A 21,547-nucleotide genomic window follows, 5' to 3' on the forward strand; every position below is an offset into this window, starting at 1 on the left:
CGCGTCCTTCGTTTATGCATTGTAAGGCCTCACAGTGATTATTCAGATTGTGTGCGTTTACATTGGGATGCATGGCTTGTACGATGCATTGTACATTCAGATAGAAGATTTAGTGTCTCCCGTTAGGAGAATATGGTTTTAGAATACTCACTTCTCCAATACTTTACAAAGACAGTAGCTCAGTTTGTACAGCGTTCTCCACTGACCCAAAAGTTGGCGGTTCGAATCCGAATTCCAATCTACATTGACTTAAATATTGAAATATTTAACACAGTATATTACTAGTGTTTTCATAAATTGACTGCTTTATTAGTATCTCATTATTCAAAGTACAATCGTAAGCTCAGCAAAAATCTTCAAAATATCTGTTTGAGTTCTTGAGTACTTTATTTTTTGGTAATTGGTTTGATTTTTTGGTTTGATTTATAGTGACAAAAATAGAATACGTACAGTATAGAGTGATATATGAAATTATTGTTAAAAAGGCTGATTTTAATGGAAATAAACCAAGCTTTCAAAAACGAAAATTCTCAAAGAAACACGAAGAAAGTGTTCTATGATCTGAATACAACAAGTACATATCCATTAGTTTGAGGGTCATGATGAAATAGCATTGTTAATGGACAAAAATGTATTCAAAATAACATCTATATACAGGAAGCTGAAACGTATACAGTAGAAAAGAAGAAGAAGAAGTCTGATTCATTTTACAGCTAAACTTACATCAATATTTGTGCGATACTGGAAACTCAACCAAACCTTTTTTTCTGATGGATTCTAGAAATAAAATGGATCGTCTTTATCAGAATATAAATTAGATAAGCAATATATTATTTTTTGTCATTATCAAAAACGTCTAATTACTTCATCATTTGTCCTATTCCGCTCACCCTGTATGTTTCTTTATGGTTTGTGTTTTTCAGCTCACACACACAGAGGGCAGAGAACATGTGTCAGGCTGCTCATCATAGCTGTGTTCCTGACAGATTAATTTTAGACTAATGACTAATGACTAATGCTGTGTCTCGTGTTCATATATTCACTGTACTTTGCATTCTTCTAAATATGTTTTTATCTTATTTTCCTCACCCCCTTTTGCCTCGACAAACCGATGGCTCTTTGTTTTGGCCCAGGAATCGCATTCGTGGCTCATAAATTAATTGTGACGTTAATTGTTTCTAACTCTCCTAATTGGATTTTGTAATTGAGATTGCCATTTTAGTAACATTCCCTGGTGGTGAAGCTAACTGGAGGCACTGCTCTGTCTGAAGTTCGGCTATAAATCTGAACTTTTTGAAAATTATTTTACCGCAATCTGTAGTGTATTTTTATTCATACCTGTCTGAATCCATGAGAATTATTGCCTTAATATCTTATTCTGAAAGAAGAAAAATGTACAGTGGTGTCCTGCAGGTCAAAGTGAGGATGTACTAACGTGTACTGTGTGTGTGTGTCTGTGTGTGTCTGTGTGTGTCTGTGTCGGTGTGTGTCTGTGTGTGTGTGTATGTCCTTGGCTCTATGGCTCCCTGTGGTTTCTAAGCATCAGCCTAAGGCACAGTGTGTCCTCTGCCTTCTCCTATCGTCTTTGTCCCTATCTCTCTCTCTCTCTGTCCTCTCTCTTTCCTCTCTCCAGTCCCTCTTTCCTCTCCTTTTCTCATTTCCCCCTCTCCTGTCCTCTGCTCCTCTCTTTCCCTCTCCTAATTTCTCTCCTTTCCATCTCACATTCTCCTCTTTCCCTCTTCTCTCTCTTCTCCTCTCCTGTACCCACTCTCCTCTCCCTTGATCCTCTCCCCTCTATCTCTCCCTCTTTACACTCCATCTCTCCCTATCTCCTGACCTCCTCTCCTTTCTCCCTCTCTCTCCTCCTCCCCTTCTCTCCTCCGGTCCTCTCTCCTCTGTCCCCCTCTCCTCCCTATTCTCCCTCTCCTCTGCTTCTCTTCTCTCTCCGCTCCCTCTCTCTCTTCTCTTCTCTCCCTCTTTTCTCCCTCTACTCTCCTCTTCCCTCTATCTCTCCCTCTTTACACGCCATCTCTCCCTATCTCCTGATGTCCTCTCCTCTCTCTCCCTCTCCTGCCCTCTCTCCTCCTCTCCTTCTCTCCTCCGGTCCTTTCTCCTCTGTCCCCCACTCCTCCTTGTTGTCCCTCTACTCTCCCACTCTTTCTGTATTCTCGTTCTCTCTTCGCTCTCTCTCTTCTCTCCCTGTTTTCTCCCTCTCTCCTCTCCTCTTCCCTCCCGATTGTTCTTGCCTTATCTCTTCCCCATTTAGCCGTCCTTGAGGAGTTAATGCTGCCATTGCCTTTTCTCCATCTTCTGTGATGTTAATATTCCACTCCTCTCTCTTGTCCCTCTCTTCTCTCTCCGTGCCTCTGTGATTGGTCACTTTGTACAAACCAGTCCAGATGGGATTCTTTTTTAAATTTAGACTTGCTCCCACAAATAGCCTCTTTTGCCCTCTTTAACTCACTGTTGCCCACCACTAATGGACTTCTCCTATGTTTCAAAGTGACCATGTACTAGCATACGATATTTATTTGGTCTCGGGTTCTTAAACGTATTGAAAATCAGAGACTAAAACTAGTGTCAAAACTACATAATAATTTCAGCCGATATCAGTACTACCTGGATCGTCTTCCAAATGGACAATGCCCCGAAGCATACTGCCAAACTGGTTACAAAGTGACTTAAGGATAACAAAGTTGATGTTTTGTTAGATCTGAAAAGGCATGTGGGAGAAAGGCGGCCTACACACTTGGCTCAGCTACACCAGTTCTGTCAGGAGGAATGAGCCAAAAGTTCTGCCAACTATTATGTGGAAGTTTGTGGAAGGATATTCAAAACGTTTGACCCAAGAGTTTGAAGGCAATGGTACCAAATGAAATGTATGTATATGTCTGACTTTGAAGAAAGTAATGAAAAAAAAAAAACTTAAAAAAAACATTCTCTCATTAATCTGGCATTTAGCAAATAGAAATAATTTTGGTAATCCTAATTAACCTAAAACAGGAAAAGCTTAGTCTGATTTTATGTCGGACAGTGAGGGAAAAAAACAAAAACAAAATATATGTGTCTTTTTATGTAGTGTTAACTTCTGAGTTCAGTCGTATATATAATCGATGACCACGATGGATAAACAGTAAGTAAACATTTAAAGTAAAATTTTCTTTTATATTAAACTATCAATATTCCCTCCACCTGCTTCATGGTTGCATTCACTAATAAGAGCCAAACTCCCTAAATCAGGTGCACACAAAAGGACTTCATCATGACAATGGAGGCTTTTCAGATATAGGAAAAAATATAAGTGGCTTGTAATAGATAGAAGGATACATTTTACAGTCTGAATACAACAAGTACATGTCCATTAGTTTGAGAAGAAATAGCATTGTTAATGGACAAAAATGTACTCAGAGTACCATCTATAGGCACTAAGATGAAACTTCTAGAGTATAGAATGAAAAGGTGAAAGTATAGATACATTTTTGGAAATCGATTGCAAACAGGATGACCTCTCGGGTGTAAAAAACATACATTACATATATTAGGCAAAATCTACTCCTTTGAGCTTTTAGCCATGTTATAATGCTAACGTTATCTGGTCAAAAACATACCTGGAGTTGTGTTTTGTTTCATTCACACGTTTGAGTAACCCTTTATTATTAGTCTGTCTACATCTCCAAATCTCAAAATGCTCTATTCTACCTTGTGATGTCATGAAGCGGTAGTTTTCAAGTTAACAGCTGCCTTTTACCTTTACGTCAGTAGAGATTTGAAATTCCAGGGCTAAAATTATCCAAATGATTCAAGTGAAGATGTGTGGAGTTTAAAAATATAGTGGAGCACCTGTATTACCAGATGACATCACAAGGTGGAATAAAGTGTTTTGTTGAGAGAAGAGCTCTAAGAACCCTAAACATGCAGGATTTGTGTGTTAAATATGTGAAAGAAAAAAAACACAACCCCGGGTGTGTTTTTGATGAGGAAACAACATTATAATATAGATCAGAAAATAGCATAATTTAGGCTCTTTAAACAGACTTTGACCGCAAACAGGATTGCCTCTCAGGTATACATAACATTTTATTAATTGAACTGAATTACAACATGGCTAGAAACTCCAAAAGTCACATTAGCATTTTTTTTACATAATTATAAAAAAAAAAAAAAATTACACAAGAACACATACAGTCTGGTATCACCAATTTACAGGTTTTGGCTTTCTGGTATTTTGTATTTTTGTGTACGCTGCCATTTTGAGGATGATTGACCATTCAATAGATATGATATTTTGAATTGTCAATCGCTATGGTAACTTTTCATAATTCTGGGTAACTATGGTTCAGTATGTTGTTCTTATACAATAAGATCGTTCAAATTCTGTCTGTTACATGTCTCGTGGTTCTCGCACTCTCGTTTCTGCCATAAAATGTGTAAAATCACAAGGTCGTATTAAAGTGGCACGTGCTTGAGGCTAGCGCTAAAGGACAGTACAAGTTTATCACTGCTCACTGAGAGGAGAGCAGATCCGAGTCCCTCCAGCCTGCTCCATATGACAACTTTATTAGTCCCGCACACATACACGCAGTAACAGACCCGCTCATAAAAGCACATAGAACACACGTAAACATTTATGGAAACGGCTCTGCCAAACAACCATCCTACGCCCGCCGTCCTTTTGGGCTGGATGTATTGCTTTTGCGGGAATAGGAAGCCTTAAATAAATCATTAATGTGGCTGTTGTCCTAGGTGGAGGTGGGCGATATAATGTGTCTACAAGGTAATATTGGGATTGTTGTTTTGAAGGTATGTGAAATTAGAAAAGGTATCATCACATTCTTGAAACCTTATCCATGGTTTCCAGAATACTAGTCTCTATGATATTATACTTGTTTTGATACAGCTCAAGACCATTCTAAAGCTATGCAGGAAAAGGTCATTTCTGTCCAGTGAATGTGTCTTTTTTATTATCAGTACCTGCTCAAATGAATATCTAGTTTTTATACTAGTTTTAACATTGACTAGTATCTGATTTCTGATAGTCTTGACAACCCTAATGGCCATAGTAATTAACAATTCAAAACTTAATAGTATATTTTTTTAATGGTCAATCATCCTCAAAATGATATGGTATAACAGGAAGCTGAAACCCATAAATAATTTAAAACAGAGCTGGAGGACAGGTCAGAATTCCATGTCCTTGCTGCTTTGTAGATTGCAGATTTGTTGACCTGGTTTATGGTTAATATCTCTGTAATTACTGGGCCGATCTGCATGAAACAAAAACTGGCACAAAGTTCAATGTCTTAATTGTGAATTGACAAACATCACAACTATTCAATAATTCTATTTCGTCTGCAAACATTCAAATATTGGGTCTTATTATGTATAAAGCCGGTTAACCCTGTGGGCTTGACCTCTACAAACATGTTCTGAGATGCATGGGATTCAAGGAAATTTCCACTACTCTCAAATTCATTAAGTTAACAGTAGGCTAAGTTATGAACTGCTGAAGTAATATTTAATATACAAGAACATTTATTAGTCCGACAATGGGGAAATTCCAGTGTTGCAACGGGCAGTTTAAGAACAGAAAGAGAACAGAATTAGGCACTTAAAAATAAAAGAAAATAGACAAACACAACAGGATTGCAGTATAATAAAAATAAAATAAAGGGCTACAGCACTATTAGGTTCAGACTAGCAACATATGAACAGGAAACAGCATCTAAAGTGATTTCATTGTATTATACAGTTGAAACCATGTTTGTATAGACCAGGGGTGGCGAACAAGTTAGGTACAAAGAGCCAAAATTTTCAACCGTAAGAGTCAAAGAGCCACATGACACACTGACCTGCCAAGACAGACACACACACAAGCACACGCACCCCCCCCCCCCCCCACACAGACACCCCCACACACACACCCCCACACACACACACACATTACTTCCCATAAAACACTCCTCTCCTTACAAAACAACAGCAAGCATTGTACTTCTGTTCATTTCAAGATAAGTGTCCAGCCTCAACACACACATCAAATGCAGCTTAGCCAGAGTGAACATAGCACCTACCCAGAGGTCAGATACCCCCCACATACACACATACACACATAAACACACACACACAGGCATCTCTTCCTCTCTCTCTTTCTCTCGCTCAATCAAACACACACACACACATTTTCTCTTTATCTTCATCTCTGTCTCTCTCTGACACACACAACTACTGAACACACTTCAGAAACACATGTAAACACACACATAATGTAAACCGATGGAATATTTTTAGTTTATTTTTTAAGTCTATTTTCTTTATTATTCTAAGCTATTTATCTATTATTTTTGTTTTATTGCATGTACCATTTTCCTTCTGTTCTTTAACTGTGCGGTGCAATACTGGAATTTCCCCACTGTGGGACTAATAAAGGCTTATCTTATCTTATCTTATTAAAATATTAACACAAGCATAAATCAGGTGTTATTTCCAAACCACATCACAGATTTTCTTACCTTGTTGGAGTGATGGGATGATAATCTCAGTGGGATTTTTTTTATTATCTGGAGCCAAGGTTTCAATTACATCCACAAAACACTGTTTTAAAAACTCTCCTTCGTTGTACGTTTTTTTAGCAGGGGCAATCTTCCAGGCCACTTTATAGGATGCAAGTGTCACAGTTTCTCCATGCTTGTTCAATTGCTGAAACATTTGAGACTGTCTTTTTACCTGGCTTTTCAAGGTGCTCAGTTTGTGCTTGTGTAGTTCAGAACCTTTGGGGAATTCCTTGCCCATGAGCCTGGAGAGGCTAAAATGACGCTGAAGATTTGAAGCCTTGAAATGTGATATTGTAGTATTGCAGATTAAACAGAGTGATGTGCCATTCCGTTAAATAAAAAAGTAAGCATCTTCCCATTCTTCCAGAAATGTCCCATGTTCATCCTCATATTTTCGTTTAGTTTTGCATTTTGCCATTTTGACTCGAGGGTAAGAGTCTGCACGCGCATGAAATGTTTACTTATTTTCGCGGCATTAGACGTGACCCACGCAGATGACGAGCGGTCACGTGTCAGACGCAGCGTAAAAAAAGATGATAAATCAGTTTTTATATATTGTTTATTGTTTGTTTTAAAAAGCCCTGGTGGATTTGAATGTGGTTTAAAAGAGAAAAAATTAAAAGAGAAAAAATAAGTGAAACATGAAACGATGCAAAGAACCATAGTATATTGAAAATATGATGCATTCCTATTGGCAGTGTTCGCCACCCCTGGTATATACTATATAAAAAAGGCACATGCAGGTTTTTTTTCTCACTGTCTGACATGAAATCAGACTAAACTTTTCATGTTTAGGTAAATTATGATTATCAAAATTATTTCTATTTGCTAAATGCCAGAATAATTTTTCATTACTTTCTTCAAAGTTTACATGCATTTTATTAGTATTTGATTGCATTGCCTTTAAATTGACTTGGATCAAATGTTTTGGATATTCTTCTACAAGTTTCTTGCAAACTGTAATCTGGCTTTTTTATGTGTGCGAATGATAGGTGGTGGTCGGAGGGGCTGATGGCGCAGATTGGCAGCCTTGCTTCCGTCAGTCTGCCCCAGGGCAGCTGTGGCTACAATAGTAGCTTACCATCACCAAGTGTGGAAATGAATGAATAATGACTATAGTGTAGCGCTTTGAGAGGCTTTGAAAAAGCGCATTACAAGTGTAAGCCATTATTATTATTATTACTACTCGCCTGCACCTTCATAAGGTCTTTCACTTTTGTTCTTGGGCTGATATGCTGATATATCAGACCAAATCACATTCATCTCTGGGACACAGAACACGTCTCCTTCCTGAGAAGTATGATGGCTGGACATTCCCATGCACTTGCGTGGCATCTGGAAAATGCCTTCAAATACATCCAGAGGTGTGTGTCAATAAACCTCAGAAGTTTCCAAAGGGGTTTCCTAAATTGTTTAAATGCATAGTGATCTTGCTGTATGTAAACTTCTGACTATGAAGAAAGTAATTAAAAATCGTCTAATAAACTCTTCTCTCAAGATTCTGGCATTTAGCAAATAGAAATAATTTTGGTAATCCTAATTGACCTAAAACAGGAAAAGTTTAGTCTGATTTCATGTCAGACATACATATAGTGTATGTAAGCTTCTGTACATCACGGTATCATTATCATGTTATCATTTTATTATAGAAACAAATCTTCTATCCTGTTGAATTATAGAAAAGAAATTGCTCAAGCAACCTTTCTTTCTGTATTAGTTTATGGAGATATAATAAACATAACATAATACATAACATAACATAATAAACAGATTTCAGCCTCGACTTTGAACCCTATAGAAACATTCTTTCACTCAGCCCTTTGTTTCATAGCAGGTGATGAATTTAAAACCCATCACTGTGCACTCTATGAAAAAGTAGGTTGGCCATCGCGATCTGTCAGAAGAGAACAACACTGTATAAAATGTATTTATAAGGGTCGACTTGATACACTGCCTGAATATCTCACTTGTTAATCATTGATACAAGAACATTTTTAAACAGTGTATAAAAACTGGCTGCGCTAGAACTGAGATGGGGAAAAAAGCGTTTGGTTATTTTCCTTTGCTTTGTTTTTTTGTTCATATTTTTCTCTACTTGAACAGGTTACTCATGAAAAGGAGACCCTGAGAGCTCTCATTGGGCTCTCTCTATATATATAAAGAACATATTACAGTATTGCACTTGATTATTACAAGTGGAGCAGTTTTTGGTTTTTTTTGTTTTTTTGCCTGAATTGCTAAACTAGATGTGTTTGAAATATGCACTTTGAACAGAATCTACCAAAACAAACACCTCAAAATTGTAAAATCTGAAAATAAAAGGTTGGTTAAAAAGGACAGAAACTTGCAGTGTTATGAATTAAAAAGCATCTTATGAAGTGATATCTCTGCACTTGTGTTACATCTTACAGTCCAATCCCTTTTGTGCGATACTTAAAGATCCTAAATTACACAAAATGGATTCTTTAGCTTTAAGCCGTGTTATAATGCTGTTGCCTTCTCAAAAACATACCTGGAGTTGTTTTGTTTCATTCACACATGTTTGAGTAATCCTGTATTATTAGTCTGTCTGTTTTGTTCCACCTTTTGTCCAGAGTCATTTATAGCATTGGATCGTTTTGTGTTTTGTTCAGGACTCCGGTAGAGAAGAGGCCTTGCTGCAGCAGCTGAGAGAGAAGGACGAGCTGATCCTCAAACTGCAGGCCGAATTGGTATGTTTGTATTATTCTTTTTCATATTCAGTAATTGAAGGACATAACATTGGCAAAGTGGGTTGCGGTAACACCTATAAACTGGAAGCATTCAGAGATCCTAAAATTTAAATTCAATAACTTTTTTTTTTTTTTTTTTATTGTAATAGATTCTTTTTTCGGACCAATGTTTAGTTTATTTTCATACCTGACAGTTTGGTGGTCACCTGATGTTGCTGTGAAGTGTCCGGTCAGCTTATTTAAATATTTTGGTGCCGTCTTCCTACCGACTTTTTCAGGACAGTCTCTCAGGTGTGTAAGAATAAAAACGCTCCATCATCCCATTTTTTTTTTACTCTCACACACCTGGGCTGACCGGACACGTCACAGCAACATCACGTGACCACTGAGGAAGAGCTCTAGAGTGCAGTTGAAACGGTTAGGTATGAAAACAAACTAAACCTTGGTCTGAAAAAATAATTTGTTATAATAAATTATGGGAAGATTAGATGAACCTCATTGGACCAAATTAAAGGACTTCTCAAGTTCTTCTCCTCATTCACAATATAATATAGAGGCTTTTTTGTATTACTTTTGGACACACACCATAACAGAAGTGCACTTGAACTAGAGCAGGAATAAACGAAGATCAAATCAGGACCAAACCAAAGAATCGTTTGGATTTGCTCACCATTACACTATATTTCACAGCTACAAAAGGCATAGTTTCAACCTTTATTTTAAACAGTAAATATTATGCATTATTTGTATTGTTATTGACCTTTAAAACATGCTTTTGTGCAGTTTTGCTTTGGCATTTGAACTTTTAGAACTCAAAATTGTGCAACTCCAGACTATGACTATGACATAACAATCCTGGGAAATTCAAAATGGCTTGTTTTTTGAGTGCTTAGAAGGAGCACAAGATTCATTAATGCATGAATGATGCAAAATACAATTGCCACTCCAGGTATACTTTTGAGCTCAGAAAAGGCCATTTTGAATGTGTGTCCCGATATTGATGAAGAAAATATAGATGATAAATGATAAAATTGAACCTATTTTATAAAGCAGGATTATCAAAAAATATGTGTATCCTAAAAGTACAATATATGTGCTGTAATGAATAACAGAATATTTTATTTTATTTTGCATCTTTTAATGAGTCATAGAAGTGATTTATTTAAGCCTCTTCAGCTCAAATCTTACCATGGTACAAAAAAATAATAAGCTTCCCACCACTCTCTCTCATTTCTCTTACATCTGTGTTCTGTCTCTCTCTTTCTCTTTTTCACCTCACCCTCTTTTATCTCTGTTCTTTCCCTCTTTCTTCTCTCTCCCCTCTTCTTTCTCCCCGGCTGTATGATATGGTTTTGCACATTTCTTCCCTTCTGTCTTCTCCCTTGGTGTCCCTCTCTTAATCCCATGTGTCTCCTCTCTATTCTCTCTCTTCCTTTCCCCTGTCTTCTCCCCATTCCTCTCTCTCTTTTTGTCCCAGCCCTAATAACAAGATTCCCAATCGTACAAAGGGGGGGGAAAAGTCCCTGCGATAAATATTGCCCTCCCCCTTCCCAAAAAAAGTATATATAGCAATTATCATGACACGCCTATGTGTTTTTTAATACATTTTATTGTGAAATTTTACAGCAGAGATCTACATTTGTATAGAATTCCAGCTCGTTCTTAGAAAACCCCCCCTCAGTTTTGTCCTGTCTCCTTTGACACTTGTACTTTGTGTACCTAAGCACCCGTGGGCAGATCTTTATCACATTGCGGAGACTAAAATCTGCGTACAAACTCATGTCATGGGGACCTGTGTCTCTTATAGGGACAAAAACCAGGTCTTCACGGCGTAAATCCTTCATTATTAGAGCAACAGCATGGTGTAAAGGCGTACTGTGGAACTCTTTTGGTAGAGGATATGTTATTGCTACGTCCAGAATGTTCCATGGTATTGCATTAAACCTATATCTCCATGGTGACGAGCATATGGCAGCTCAGATCTGTAAAGAAATGAGTACTCAAAGTAAGAACAGTGCTTGCTTTTCAGAGTATGTTCTAGCATAAAAAAAAAAACAAAAACATTGCCAGTTGAATAAATGAACTGAATGTAAGTCAGTGTGATGTCCCCCAGAAGCACGCAAGCCCAACATCTGTGTACTTGTGTGTCTGTGTGTGCCCGTGTGTGTGTACCTGTGTGTATTTATCTTGGTCCATCAGAGTGGGATAATGCCCAGATGATGCCAGTCGTGAGCAGTGTAATGTGCCAGTCATGAGACAGCTCTGTGGTGCCAGTCCAACCCGCTGACTACTGTCTCATTTGGCATCTGTTTGTTTCATGCTTTCTGGATCTAGTAGCACATTTTTGTCACTCTTCCCTCTCATCTCACTCTCTCTCTCTCTCTCTCTCTCTCTCTCTCTCTCTCCCTCTCTCCCTCTCCCTGTGTTCTCTCTCTATTTCCTCTCATTGTCTCAGTCACTTTGTTTTTCGCACTTCTGCTTGCCCTTCTTTTTTATTTCTCTCCTCACCTTCTGTCTCCCCTCCATTTATTCTCTCTGTCTTCCTTCTCTTTCTCTCCTCTTTCATTTCCCCTCTCCCCATCTTTTCTCGCTCCCTGTCTCGTCTTTCTCCGTCTTCTCTCTTCTTTTTCTCTTCTGTCCCTCTCTTCACCCCTCTTCTCTTTCCCTTTTTCTCCTCTCTTTCTCAGTTCTCTCTGTTCTCTCCCTCTCTATCTTCTCTTCTCTCTCCCTCTCTTTTTCTCCTCCCTTTCTTTCTCTATCCCCACTCAGCTTTCTCCTTTTCCCCCCTCTCTTTTGTCTCCTCTCTCTACTTTCTCTCTCCCTCTCTGTTCCTCGCTTTTTCCTCCCATCGTCTCACTCACTTTGCTTCTCTTGCCCCTCTTCTCTCTTTACCCTCTCCTCCCTCATTTCATTTCATTTCTCTCTTCACCCTCTCTCCTCTCATTTTTCCTCTCTGTCTTCCTTCTTTCTCTCTCTGTCCTTTTTCACCTCCCCTCTCTCCATCTCTTCTCTCTCTCTGTCCCGCCTTTCTCTATCTTCTTTCTCTCTCTCATCTTTTTCTCCTCTCTCTCACCCCTTCTCATAACCCCCTGTATCTTCCTCTCTCTATTCTCCCTCTCTGTTCCTCAGTTTTTCCCTCTCTCTACTCTCTCTTTCTCTCTCCCTCTCTGTTCCTCCCTCATTCCATTTCATTTCTCTCTTCACCCTCTCTCCTCTCCGTTTATCCTATCTCTTCCTTCTTTCTCTCTCAACCTCTTTCACCTCCCCTGTCTCCATCTCTTCTCTCTCTCTGTCCCACTTTTCTCCATCTTCTCTCTACTCTCTTGTCTTTTTCTCTTCTCTCTCACCCTCCCTCTCATAACCCCCTTTATCTTCCCCTTTCTCTTCTTTCATTTTCTGTCCTCTCTTCTCTTTCTCTATTTCCTCTCCTCTCTCTTCTGTCTCATTGTCTTTTTCCTCTCTCTGCCTCTGCTCCCTTTCTCTTCCAATCACCCCCACCCCTCTTCCCTCTCTCCCTCTCTCTCCGTGGGCCTTGCACAGCTGTACAGGTGTAATATTGATCTAATCCAAAACAAAAAAGAATCATTTGTGTTTTTCTCTCCATATGAACTGGCGTCTTAAACACAGCTCCAGGCTCAGGCAGCACTTCCTCATAACGCAGCTGTTTTACTACGAGAATCTTTTTTCGAAGAATGAAGAAAAAACAATAAAGCATGTGTAATATCTCCTCTCTCTCTACCCTTTCTCTCTCTGTCCCTCCATCTCTTCTCTCCTTCTCTCTCACCTTTGTGTCTTCTCTCTCCTCCCCCTGTCTTTATCCCTCCTGTTTCTTTATCCCGTCACTTCTCTCTTTTCTCTTTCACTCTCGCTCTCTTAATCCACCTTAATCGCTATTCTCTCCCTCTTTTCCCTCCTCTTTTCTCTTCTGCGTTCTCTCTCTCCTCTTTTTTGCTGCCTCCCCTGTCTTTTTCTATCCCTCCTCCTTAGAACTCCTACTTCTTTTCACTTTTCTACCTCCCCCCTCTGTTCTCTCTCACTGTCTCTCTCTTAATCTACCTCCTCTCAATTCTCTCCCCCTCCTCTCTTCTCTCTCTCCTCTTTTTTCTCGATTCTGCCTTCTCTCTCCCCTCTTTTTTGCAGCCTTCCCTGTCTTTTTCTATCCCTCATCCTTCTTCCTCCGGCTTCTCTTTTCTTCACTTCTCTCCCTCCCCTCGCTCTTCTCTCTGTCCCTCTCTTAACCTGCCTCCTCTCTATTCTCTTCTCCTCTTCTCTTTTCCCTTTTTTCCTCCCTGCGCTGTCTTTTTCCATCCCTCCTCCTTATGCCTCCTGCTTCTCTTCAGTTCTCTCCCTCTTCTCTCTCTTCTCTCTCACTGTCCCTTTCTTAACTCCTGTCTCGTCTCTATTCTCTTCACCTTTTTTCTCCTTTCTATATCGATCCTGTCCTCTCTTTCTCTCCCTTGTGTTTTTCTTGTCTTCTTTCTTTCTCTTCCTCCCCTGTCTTCGTCTATCCCTCCTCCTTATACCTCCTGCTTCTCTTCGCTTCTCTCCCTCTCTCCTCTCTTCTCTTTCACTGTCCCTATCTTAACCTCCATCTCCTCTCTATCCACCCTTCCCCCCCTCGCTCTCTCTCTTTCTCTCTGACGTCTTAAATATTGCTCTGGGCTCAAGTAACACTTTCTCATAACACAGCTGTTTTACTTTCCACGATTCGCTCTGAGAAAGAAGGACTTACGAGACAATAATTATAATTTGAATCACAATTTATGTCATATGTACTCCCTCTCCTCTCTTGTTTCTGTCTTCTCTCTCCTCTCTTTCTGTTCTCTCTCCCCTCTCATCACCATCTCTCTTCTCAAATTGTTCCCTCTCTATCCTCTCTCAATTACCTGTTTTATCCCCCTTTCTCTCTATCCTATCTATGTCTCTCTCTCTCTCTCTCGTCTCTGTGGTCTCTCTCCTCTCTTTCTGTTCTCTCTCCCCTCTCATCACTATCTCTTTTATCAATTTGTTCCCTCTATCTTCTCTCTATCATGTGCCCCCGACTTATCTCTTTTTTTTAAAGAATCTTGTCTCTGTTTTCTGTCTCTCTAGTCTCTTTCCCGCTTTCCTCTCTCGCCTTGTCTTTCTCTATCCTTTCTCTTTCCCTCTCTCCTGCTCTCTCTAGCCTTCTTTCTCTCCCCCCTCTCTCTCTATTTCTCCTCACCCTCCGTCTCTCCTCTTTCCCCCTCTCTCTCCCCTATCTCTTCTTTAAACTTCTATCTCCTTTCTATTCTCTTCCTCTCTTCCCTCATTCTCTCTCTTCCCTCTAGTCTCTCATGCGCTACCCTCCCTCACACTCTCTCTCATCTCACCCCTCCTTCTCTCTCTCCCCTCCTCTCCTGCTTCAGACTCAGGTATAGAATCAAGAATCTTTTTTTGAAAACTGACGAAATTACGAGACAATAATTATAATTCCGCGACCCGACGGATAAAGGGGAAGAAAATGGATGGATAATTATAATTTGAAACACAATGAAAATATGTAATATGCCTCTCTCTCTCTTCTCTTTCTCTCTTTCACCTCACCCTCCCTTTCTTCTGTTTCTCTCCTCTGCTTCAACTATATCCTGAAATGCACTCCTCTCTCTAGTGTCTAAGTTCTCTTTCTCTCTCTCTTTGTATCTCTCTCTCTTTCTGTATTTCTCTCTCTCTCTGTATTCCTCTCTCATGTTCTCTCATTGCCTTCTCTCATCTCTCTTCATTCCCCCTCTATCCTCTCTCTTCACCTCTTTCCCTCTCGGCTTTCTCCCTCGCTTTCTTTTCCTCCATCGCTCTCCTTCCCTTTCTCTCTCTCTCGAGCTCCTTCCCTTTTTCTTCTCCTCTCTTTCCTCCCTCCCTCTCTCTTTCTCTTTCTCCATCAGTCTCTCTCTCACTCTCCACTCTGTCTCTGACATTTTAAATACAACTTTGGGCTCAGACATAGCACTTTCTCATAACTTTCTCTCTCTCTCTCTCTCTCTCTCTCTCCCTCCCTCCTCTTCTCTCTCCTCTCTCACTAACTCTGTTCTCCCTTCTCTTTCCTCTCTCTCTTTCTTGCTCTCTTTCTCCCCCTTCATTTCTCTGTGTCTCTCCCCTCTTTTCACCCCCCTACCTGATCTTTTTTTTTCTAGCACTCTCTCTCTCCTCCCTTTCCTCTCCCCACCCCACCATCTCTCTATCCCTCTGGCATTCTCTTTCTTTCTCTCTGACATTTTAAATATTGCTCAAGTTCAGGTAGCACTTTCTCATAACGCATCTGTTTTACTTCCCCATAATTTTATTTTTTTGCACGATTCATTCTGAGAATGAAGAAACATGGAGACAATAATTATAATTTGAAACACAATCCAATCTAGTATCTACTTAGCATAGCTGCTTTGTTTAGTCTCGAGTCTCCCGTCGTCGCGCGTTCTTGCATAACTTTTCCGTCATTATTCTGAACAACTGTTATAAAATACCTCCCATATGTCGAGTTAGTGAAGCCGCCATTTTGTTTATTTATTTATTTTGTCTTCCTGTCACACTTGGATCAACCCATCACGAACGGACAGGTGGTGGTGAACACGCACAGATGATGAGACGGGGGTTTGAATTTAAAGAAAACACTTTTTTGAGACTTAAACTGCATATGACAGAAGTTTCTCTCATGATTGGTTTGGTTGAGTAGTACCTGTGGCCAAAACATCATAGTTTTACACCAGTTAAGTGGCGAATAAAGTTATTTTTTTTGTCCTCGAAATGGATTCCTCTACCTTTGGCTGTGTGTGAATGTCCACCGTAGCCCCTAACCCCTCACTCACTACATAGCCTCAGTATATAGCAGACTATATAGTGCCCTCTTTAGGACACACAACTCACTACACTCAGGTCACATGATTGATCTGGGTCTGGGTGAAAAAAGTCTAAAGGCTAAAATCTGATTTCTGTCATAAATAATGAGCAGATTGGACTGGCACACAAATATAAGTTTTTGTCTGAACTGTGGAAAGGATCTCTCAGTTTACAGCTCAAGCTCTAGTAATCGGTCAATGCTCCACTTTACATAGCAACAATTTATTTAAGAGTTTTATTCATAATCATGGTTCAGCAGCGCTTCTGTCTGCTTCATTCAGTCGTGTTATGTCCAGTTAAATGTCCAGACCTGTTGCTGCGCTGCTGTTTGTCCAACTCTCGCAATGCATCGTGGTCTACATCGATTGGTCTAGTGACGACTGATGCCTGCTACTTCGTTGTGGGAAATTATGAGTGCACTATTTTCTCACAAACCGGACATTTGGACACCACTAAAAATGGCATGACCCTTGAATAGTGCCCTAACTAGAGAATAGTGTGGACATTCAGACACAGCCCATGTCATCAAAACTTCAGGGAAAATTTATGCAGGTAAACACATTTTTCTGAGCGTTTAAAGAAAAAAAAAAAGTGTGAAATCGATCTAACATGTTATCTCATAATACCGTTATCTCATCAAAAACCTGGCTGAAGTAGTTTTAGATGCCATCCATGTATATTTGAGTAATCTAGCAATCTCTCCTGGGCCCTACTTGAACATGTAAGTGTAATAAAAGCCTATTTTTATTTGTCAAATCTTACCTATTGTCTAATTTAGAGATGTCTTTGCCCTTGTTAACTTTATGGTTGCTATCGGTAACAGCTATACCTCTATCTGCTGCCCGTGTCCAACTGAGAAGTAGCATCATAAACTTCACCAAAACTTTCAAACTAGGAAAAAGTATTTTAGCACAATCTTAATAAAATATATGTTGTAAAGACTGGTGCTGTTTTATAAGTTGGCTCCGATGCTTTTTTCAGTGGGACGCTAACCTCTCTGCCCGAGTGCCACCCTGTACATTTTGCTCCTTGCATATGTACTGCGTTAGTTATCAGGAGTACTATAGACATCCACATCAGTTATCTGAGCCGGGCTAAAGAACACCTTGGCAGCTGCAGCATTCTGACGGAAAGGGCACTTCATAGCCAAGTCTTTCTCTCTCTCTCTCTGTCTCTCCCTCCTCTATCTCCTCCTCCCTCCATTCTCATTTTCCTCTTTCTCCCCACTCACCCCTCGTCCCGTCTCTCCCTCTCCTATCCTCTCTTTCTCTCTCTCTCTCCTGCTCTCATGCTCTCTTTCCTTCTATTTTTTTACTCTCCTCCCCTTCTCTCTTTCTCTCAGTCTCTCTTTCTCTCTCTCTCTCTCTCTCTGCCTCCCTCTGTAAATCTGCCAGTGAAAACCTATTAATTATCTCCTAGAAGGACCTGCTTGCTGGCTGGCCATCACTGCCTGTCACTTTTTATGAGTTTTCTCTCTCTCCCTCTCTCTGACTCCCTCCCACACACACCCACACACACACACACACACTCTTTCTCTCAATCTCTCTCTATCTCCCCATCTCTATCTCCTTTTCTCTCCCTCTTTCTCCTTATTTGCCCCCCCTTTCTCTCTTGCTCTCTCTCCCACACACGCCCTCTCTCCCTCCTCCTTCCTCTCTCACTCTTCTCTCTTCCTCCTCGTCTCTCTCCTCCCTCCTGTCCCTCTTTCCTCTCTTCTCTTTGCTGCTGTATTCTGAAGGACTGTGCTTTCTCTGCTACATTTTAACTGTGGATAACCTCCATTGGGCTTTCATGTAGACATCAGCATGACTCACTGAAACTGATTTGAAGTTCAGGTTTTAATCTCACCCTGGGAAGAACAAAATAACACAATAGATCAGAATTACGTCACTCTCCCATATGGGCCAAAGTGATAGGATGTAACTTTGTCAAAAAGCAAAACATTCTCAGTTGGTTGTGCAGATAATGCTTTTCAATTTTCAGCATTTCAGCATTTTTTTTTTTTTTTTTTGACTATTTGATGTATGCACGTATGTGTCAGCTGTTACCGTGGTGACGCAATGTGCGGATTAGCAAACACGGCCAAAAAAGAGGCTGAAAACTCAAGAAAAAACACAAAATTGATTTAAAGAGTGCATTTTCAGCAGCGTGTAATCAATGAGCGTGAAACAAAAAGCTACAAGTGACTAACTGAAAAACAGCTGGCTAATGCTAACTAGCTTGTGTGTGTAATTTTATGTGTGACAAGTCAGCTCACCTGTTGTAGTTCATCAGTTCTTTTCCAGACTGTTAAAATAACTGGGGGAGTGATGTTGTTAGCTGCAAAAGAATAGATAATTTTTCATAGAGTCTAGAATATGATCATGTCCCTTTTCCATATGGACCAGAGACAGGATGGGGATTGGGATGTTTTCTCAAAAAGCCAACCATTCTTGGTTCGGTTGACAGATATTACCATAAATTGAGGACTATTGAGTGCACCTGAATATAGGCCCCAGCAGATACATTTTAAAAGAAAATAAATTTTGTACATATATAAGCCATACTCGAATATAAGCCGCATGTTACAAATATGTTGTAAGATTAGATATTTACACAGAAAGACAGTACACTGAGTTTTTTTTTTTGAGTTCTAATTTAAGAAATGCTTTTTTTTTTCAAACTGTGTCTGAAAATCGGCAGTACAGCACCGACACACAGTCAACACGGGATGAATAGCTGCATGTTTAGAAAATAAAACATAGTGACAATACATATACAGTAGTGACAAGTGGTGATAAGACATACCAAGACATAACATCATTTGTAGACGTAACAATTGTATGTGACAAGTCTGTGTTGTGTCTGTGCGTGTGTGTGTGTGTGTGTATGTGTGTGTGTATCTGTGCGTGTGACATTTCCGTGATTTTGTAGGGGGTAAGGTGGTGACAGCAGGGAAACATGGAAATAGAAACACGGGCATTTTTCCATTGCTATTGTTTTCAGACTATTGGCTGAATTAAAATTACTTACTTACTTTTTTAGTACCAGTTTCCCTATGGAGACAATAAAGTGTACCGTACACTTACATTACATTACAGTTGTTATTTGGAATTATAAAATCCGCTCTTAAGGTTAAAATGAGATCACTATGTCTGTGTGTAATTACAAATGTTTTAATAGGTTGCGAAACAACAAGTGGTGCTCTGTTAGCATGCTAGTTGTTAGTCTTGCTGTGAAACGTGCATATACACTCATCAGATGCAAGGAAGAGATAGAAAAGTCAGCAATAAGTTTGAACTGCTGCAAACAATTTATAATGCATCAGTTTTGTTTTTCACATTTGTAAAAGTAGGTGAACGCTGCGGACTTATTTTGACCTCAAAAACTACTTATACAATAATATATTTGTACTGGGCAGGACGTATTTTGAACAAAAACATGGGGAAAAAAATGAGGTACAGGGCCTTTAAGACAGTATAAATCAGGTACAGCATTTTTAAAGACATATAACTTCCTTTATCGCTTTTGTTAGATCTAATTGCTCTTCATTTGCCTTCACCATCAGACGAGGAAATCAGGAGTTGTCAGTTGTTTGGGTTACAGTGTGTTGTGAACGCGAGGAGCCATCTCTCCTCTCTGACACTGGTAAACCATGAGTTATCTCCTCTGGACCTTCTATGTGCTGTCCAGACCCAGCAGCTGTCACCTTTTATAAATCTTTCCCCGCTCTTATACTTTGTGGATGCATCCTGCTCCAAAGTGCGTCAGGAGAAAATGTTTTGGTCCAGGTTTAAGACCTCTGAAGATAGTCAAAGTCAATTCATCAAGATCAGAGAGTGTATACCGTAGACATTTCAGCTAAACTTAATATGCCAGTTTTAAAGGTGGACCCTGTAACTTTTCTGATGGATGGTCTGCCGCCTGCTCGCCTGTTTGTCTCCATGGAGATAGATTAATTTAAACTCCGTGGAGACAAACAGGCGACACGTTCGAGCTCACGTGTGCAGATATCTATCAAGTGTTTGTGAGCCATGAAAACACCTCCAATTGAATAAATGCAAGGTGGATAGTTTAATGAAACACTGTGGACTATTCCAGGCGAAGCGATGGCATCTCCGTGGAAACAAGCAGGCAGCATACCCTTCATACCCTTTCCTTTCATGGTTGTTAGCTGTCTCACTTTTTTTTTTTCATGTAATAATAAAGTGTACATTTATCTTGCCCCTGTACTGATATATTGTAAAATCAACTCTTGAGGTCAAAATGAGACAGCTGTATGTTCTCTGTATCTGATGGGTTTTTATTATCTGCAAATAGGGAAGTGCACTGTTGTTACATCCGGGTCTAAACTGGGCTCAAATCAAGACTATATTAAATGAACACAACCTGATAGCACGTGACGCACATTGATGACATCATGGTGTTTGTGACAGAGGGGTTAGCGCTCTCACCTTACAGCAAGAATGTCCTGAGTTCGACTGACGACAATTTTTTAAGCCAGGCGCGTCCAAACTTTTCTCATTAAGGGCCACATATAAAAACACAGACAAAGCTGAGGGCCGATTGAGGACCATAGACTGGTCGCCAATACAGTGAATACTTCAAATCTGTGTTATTATTACAAGTTAGACTGAACCACTAAACCTTTATTCGTGCTTACATCCTCAGTGGGACACATTCAATATTTGATATGGGCTTGTTAAAGTACATTTTCAGAAATATACGGTAAAAAGTACTGTTTAAAGTAATATGGGCTAATTCACCTGGAAACGTGAGGGCCAAGAAAAATTGCTCTGAGGGCCGCATTTGGTCCTCGGGCCACAGTTTGGACATGCCTGTTCTAAGCCTTTATATTGCAACAGTAGAGTGAACATTAGCTCTGTTTTTCAAATGTTTGCTTATGAACGTGTCAACAGAAACCAAGACGTATAGACCTTAGTTGTTTGCAATATTCCTCATTGTATAACAGCGGCAATGTTTACATCATAGACTGTATATATAAATGAACATAGCTAACCTGCTAGCTGCTGCGTTCCAAATAGGAAGTGATCATGGGCGCACTTCTGGCTCCATTGACTCTGTCTCCAATTCACTTTACATTGGAAAACTGTGGCCTCTCTCTCTGTAACTGCTGCTGTCAGGCTTGTCATTTCTGTCTTAAAATGTTTGTATTAACCCGCTCTACATGATCCTGGGATTTTTATTTCGCTATTGTGTCCGTAACTCAAGATATAAATTAAATTCTATATCAGACCCAGACCAGGCATTAACTTGTGTGAAGGCTCTGTCCCCATCACACAGGACACTCTAGGTTGTTTTACCTGTCTAAGTGTAAAAGCTGATTAACTCATGGCTGTCAAACAAAAGTCACTCTGCTTTGATATGTATGTAGCTTTGTAATTCTGGCATAAATATTCAAAGCTTAGATGCTTGGGGGGAAAAACTGTGGGAGAG

The 21,547-nt window shown here is 39.8% G+C and overlaps 1 protein-coding gene across 1 annotated transcript in view; it reads left to right on the forward strand.

The window, feature by feature from the left end:
- ccser1 (coiled-coil serine-rich protein 1) overlaps positions 1-21,547 on the forward strand; it is a 219,496-nt gene that overhangs the window by 75,349 nt on the left and 122,600 nt on the right. Inside the window, exon 12 of the mRNA XM_055223972.1 lies at positions 9,185-9,262. Coding sequence (XP_055079947.1) covers positions 9,185-9,262 — 78 coding nt within the window. The remainder of the gene's footprint in view (positions 1-9,184; positions 9,263-21,547) is intronic.

Source organism: Periophthalmus magnuspinnatus, chromosome 9, assembly GCF_009829125.3.
Source record: "Periophthalmus magnuspinnatus isolate fPerMag1 chromosome 9, fPerMag1.2.pri, whole genome shotgun sequence".
Classification (NCBI taxonomy): domain Eukaryota; kingdom Metazoa; phylum Chordata; class Actinopteri; order Gobiiformes; family Gobiidae; genus Periophthalmus; species Periophthalmus magnuspinnatus.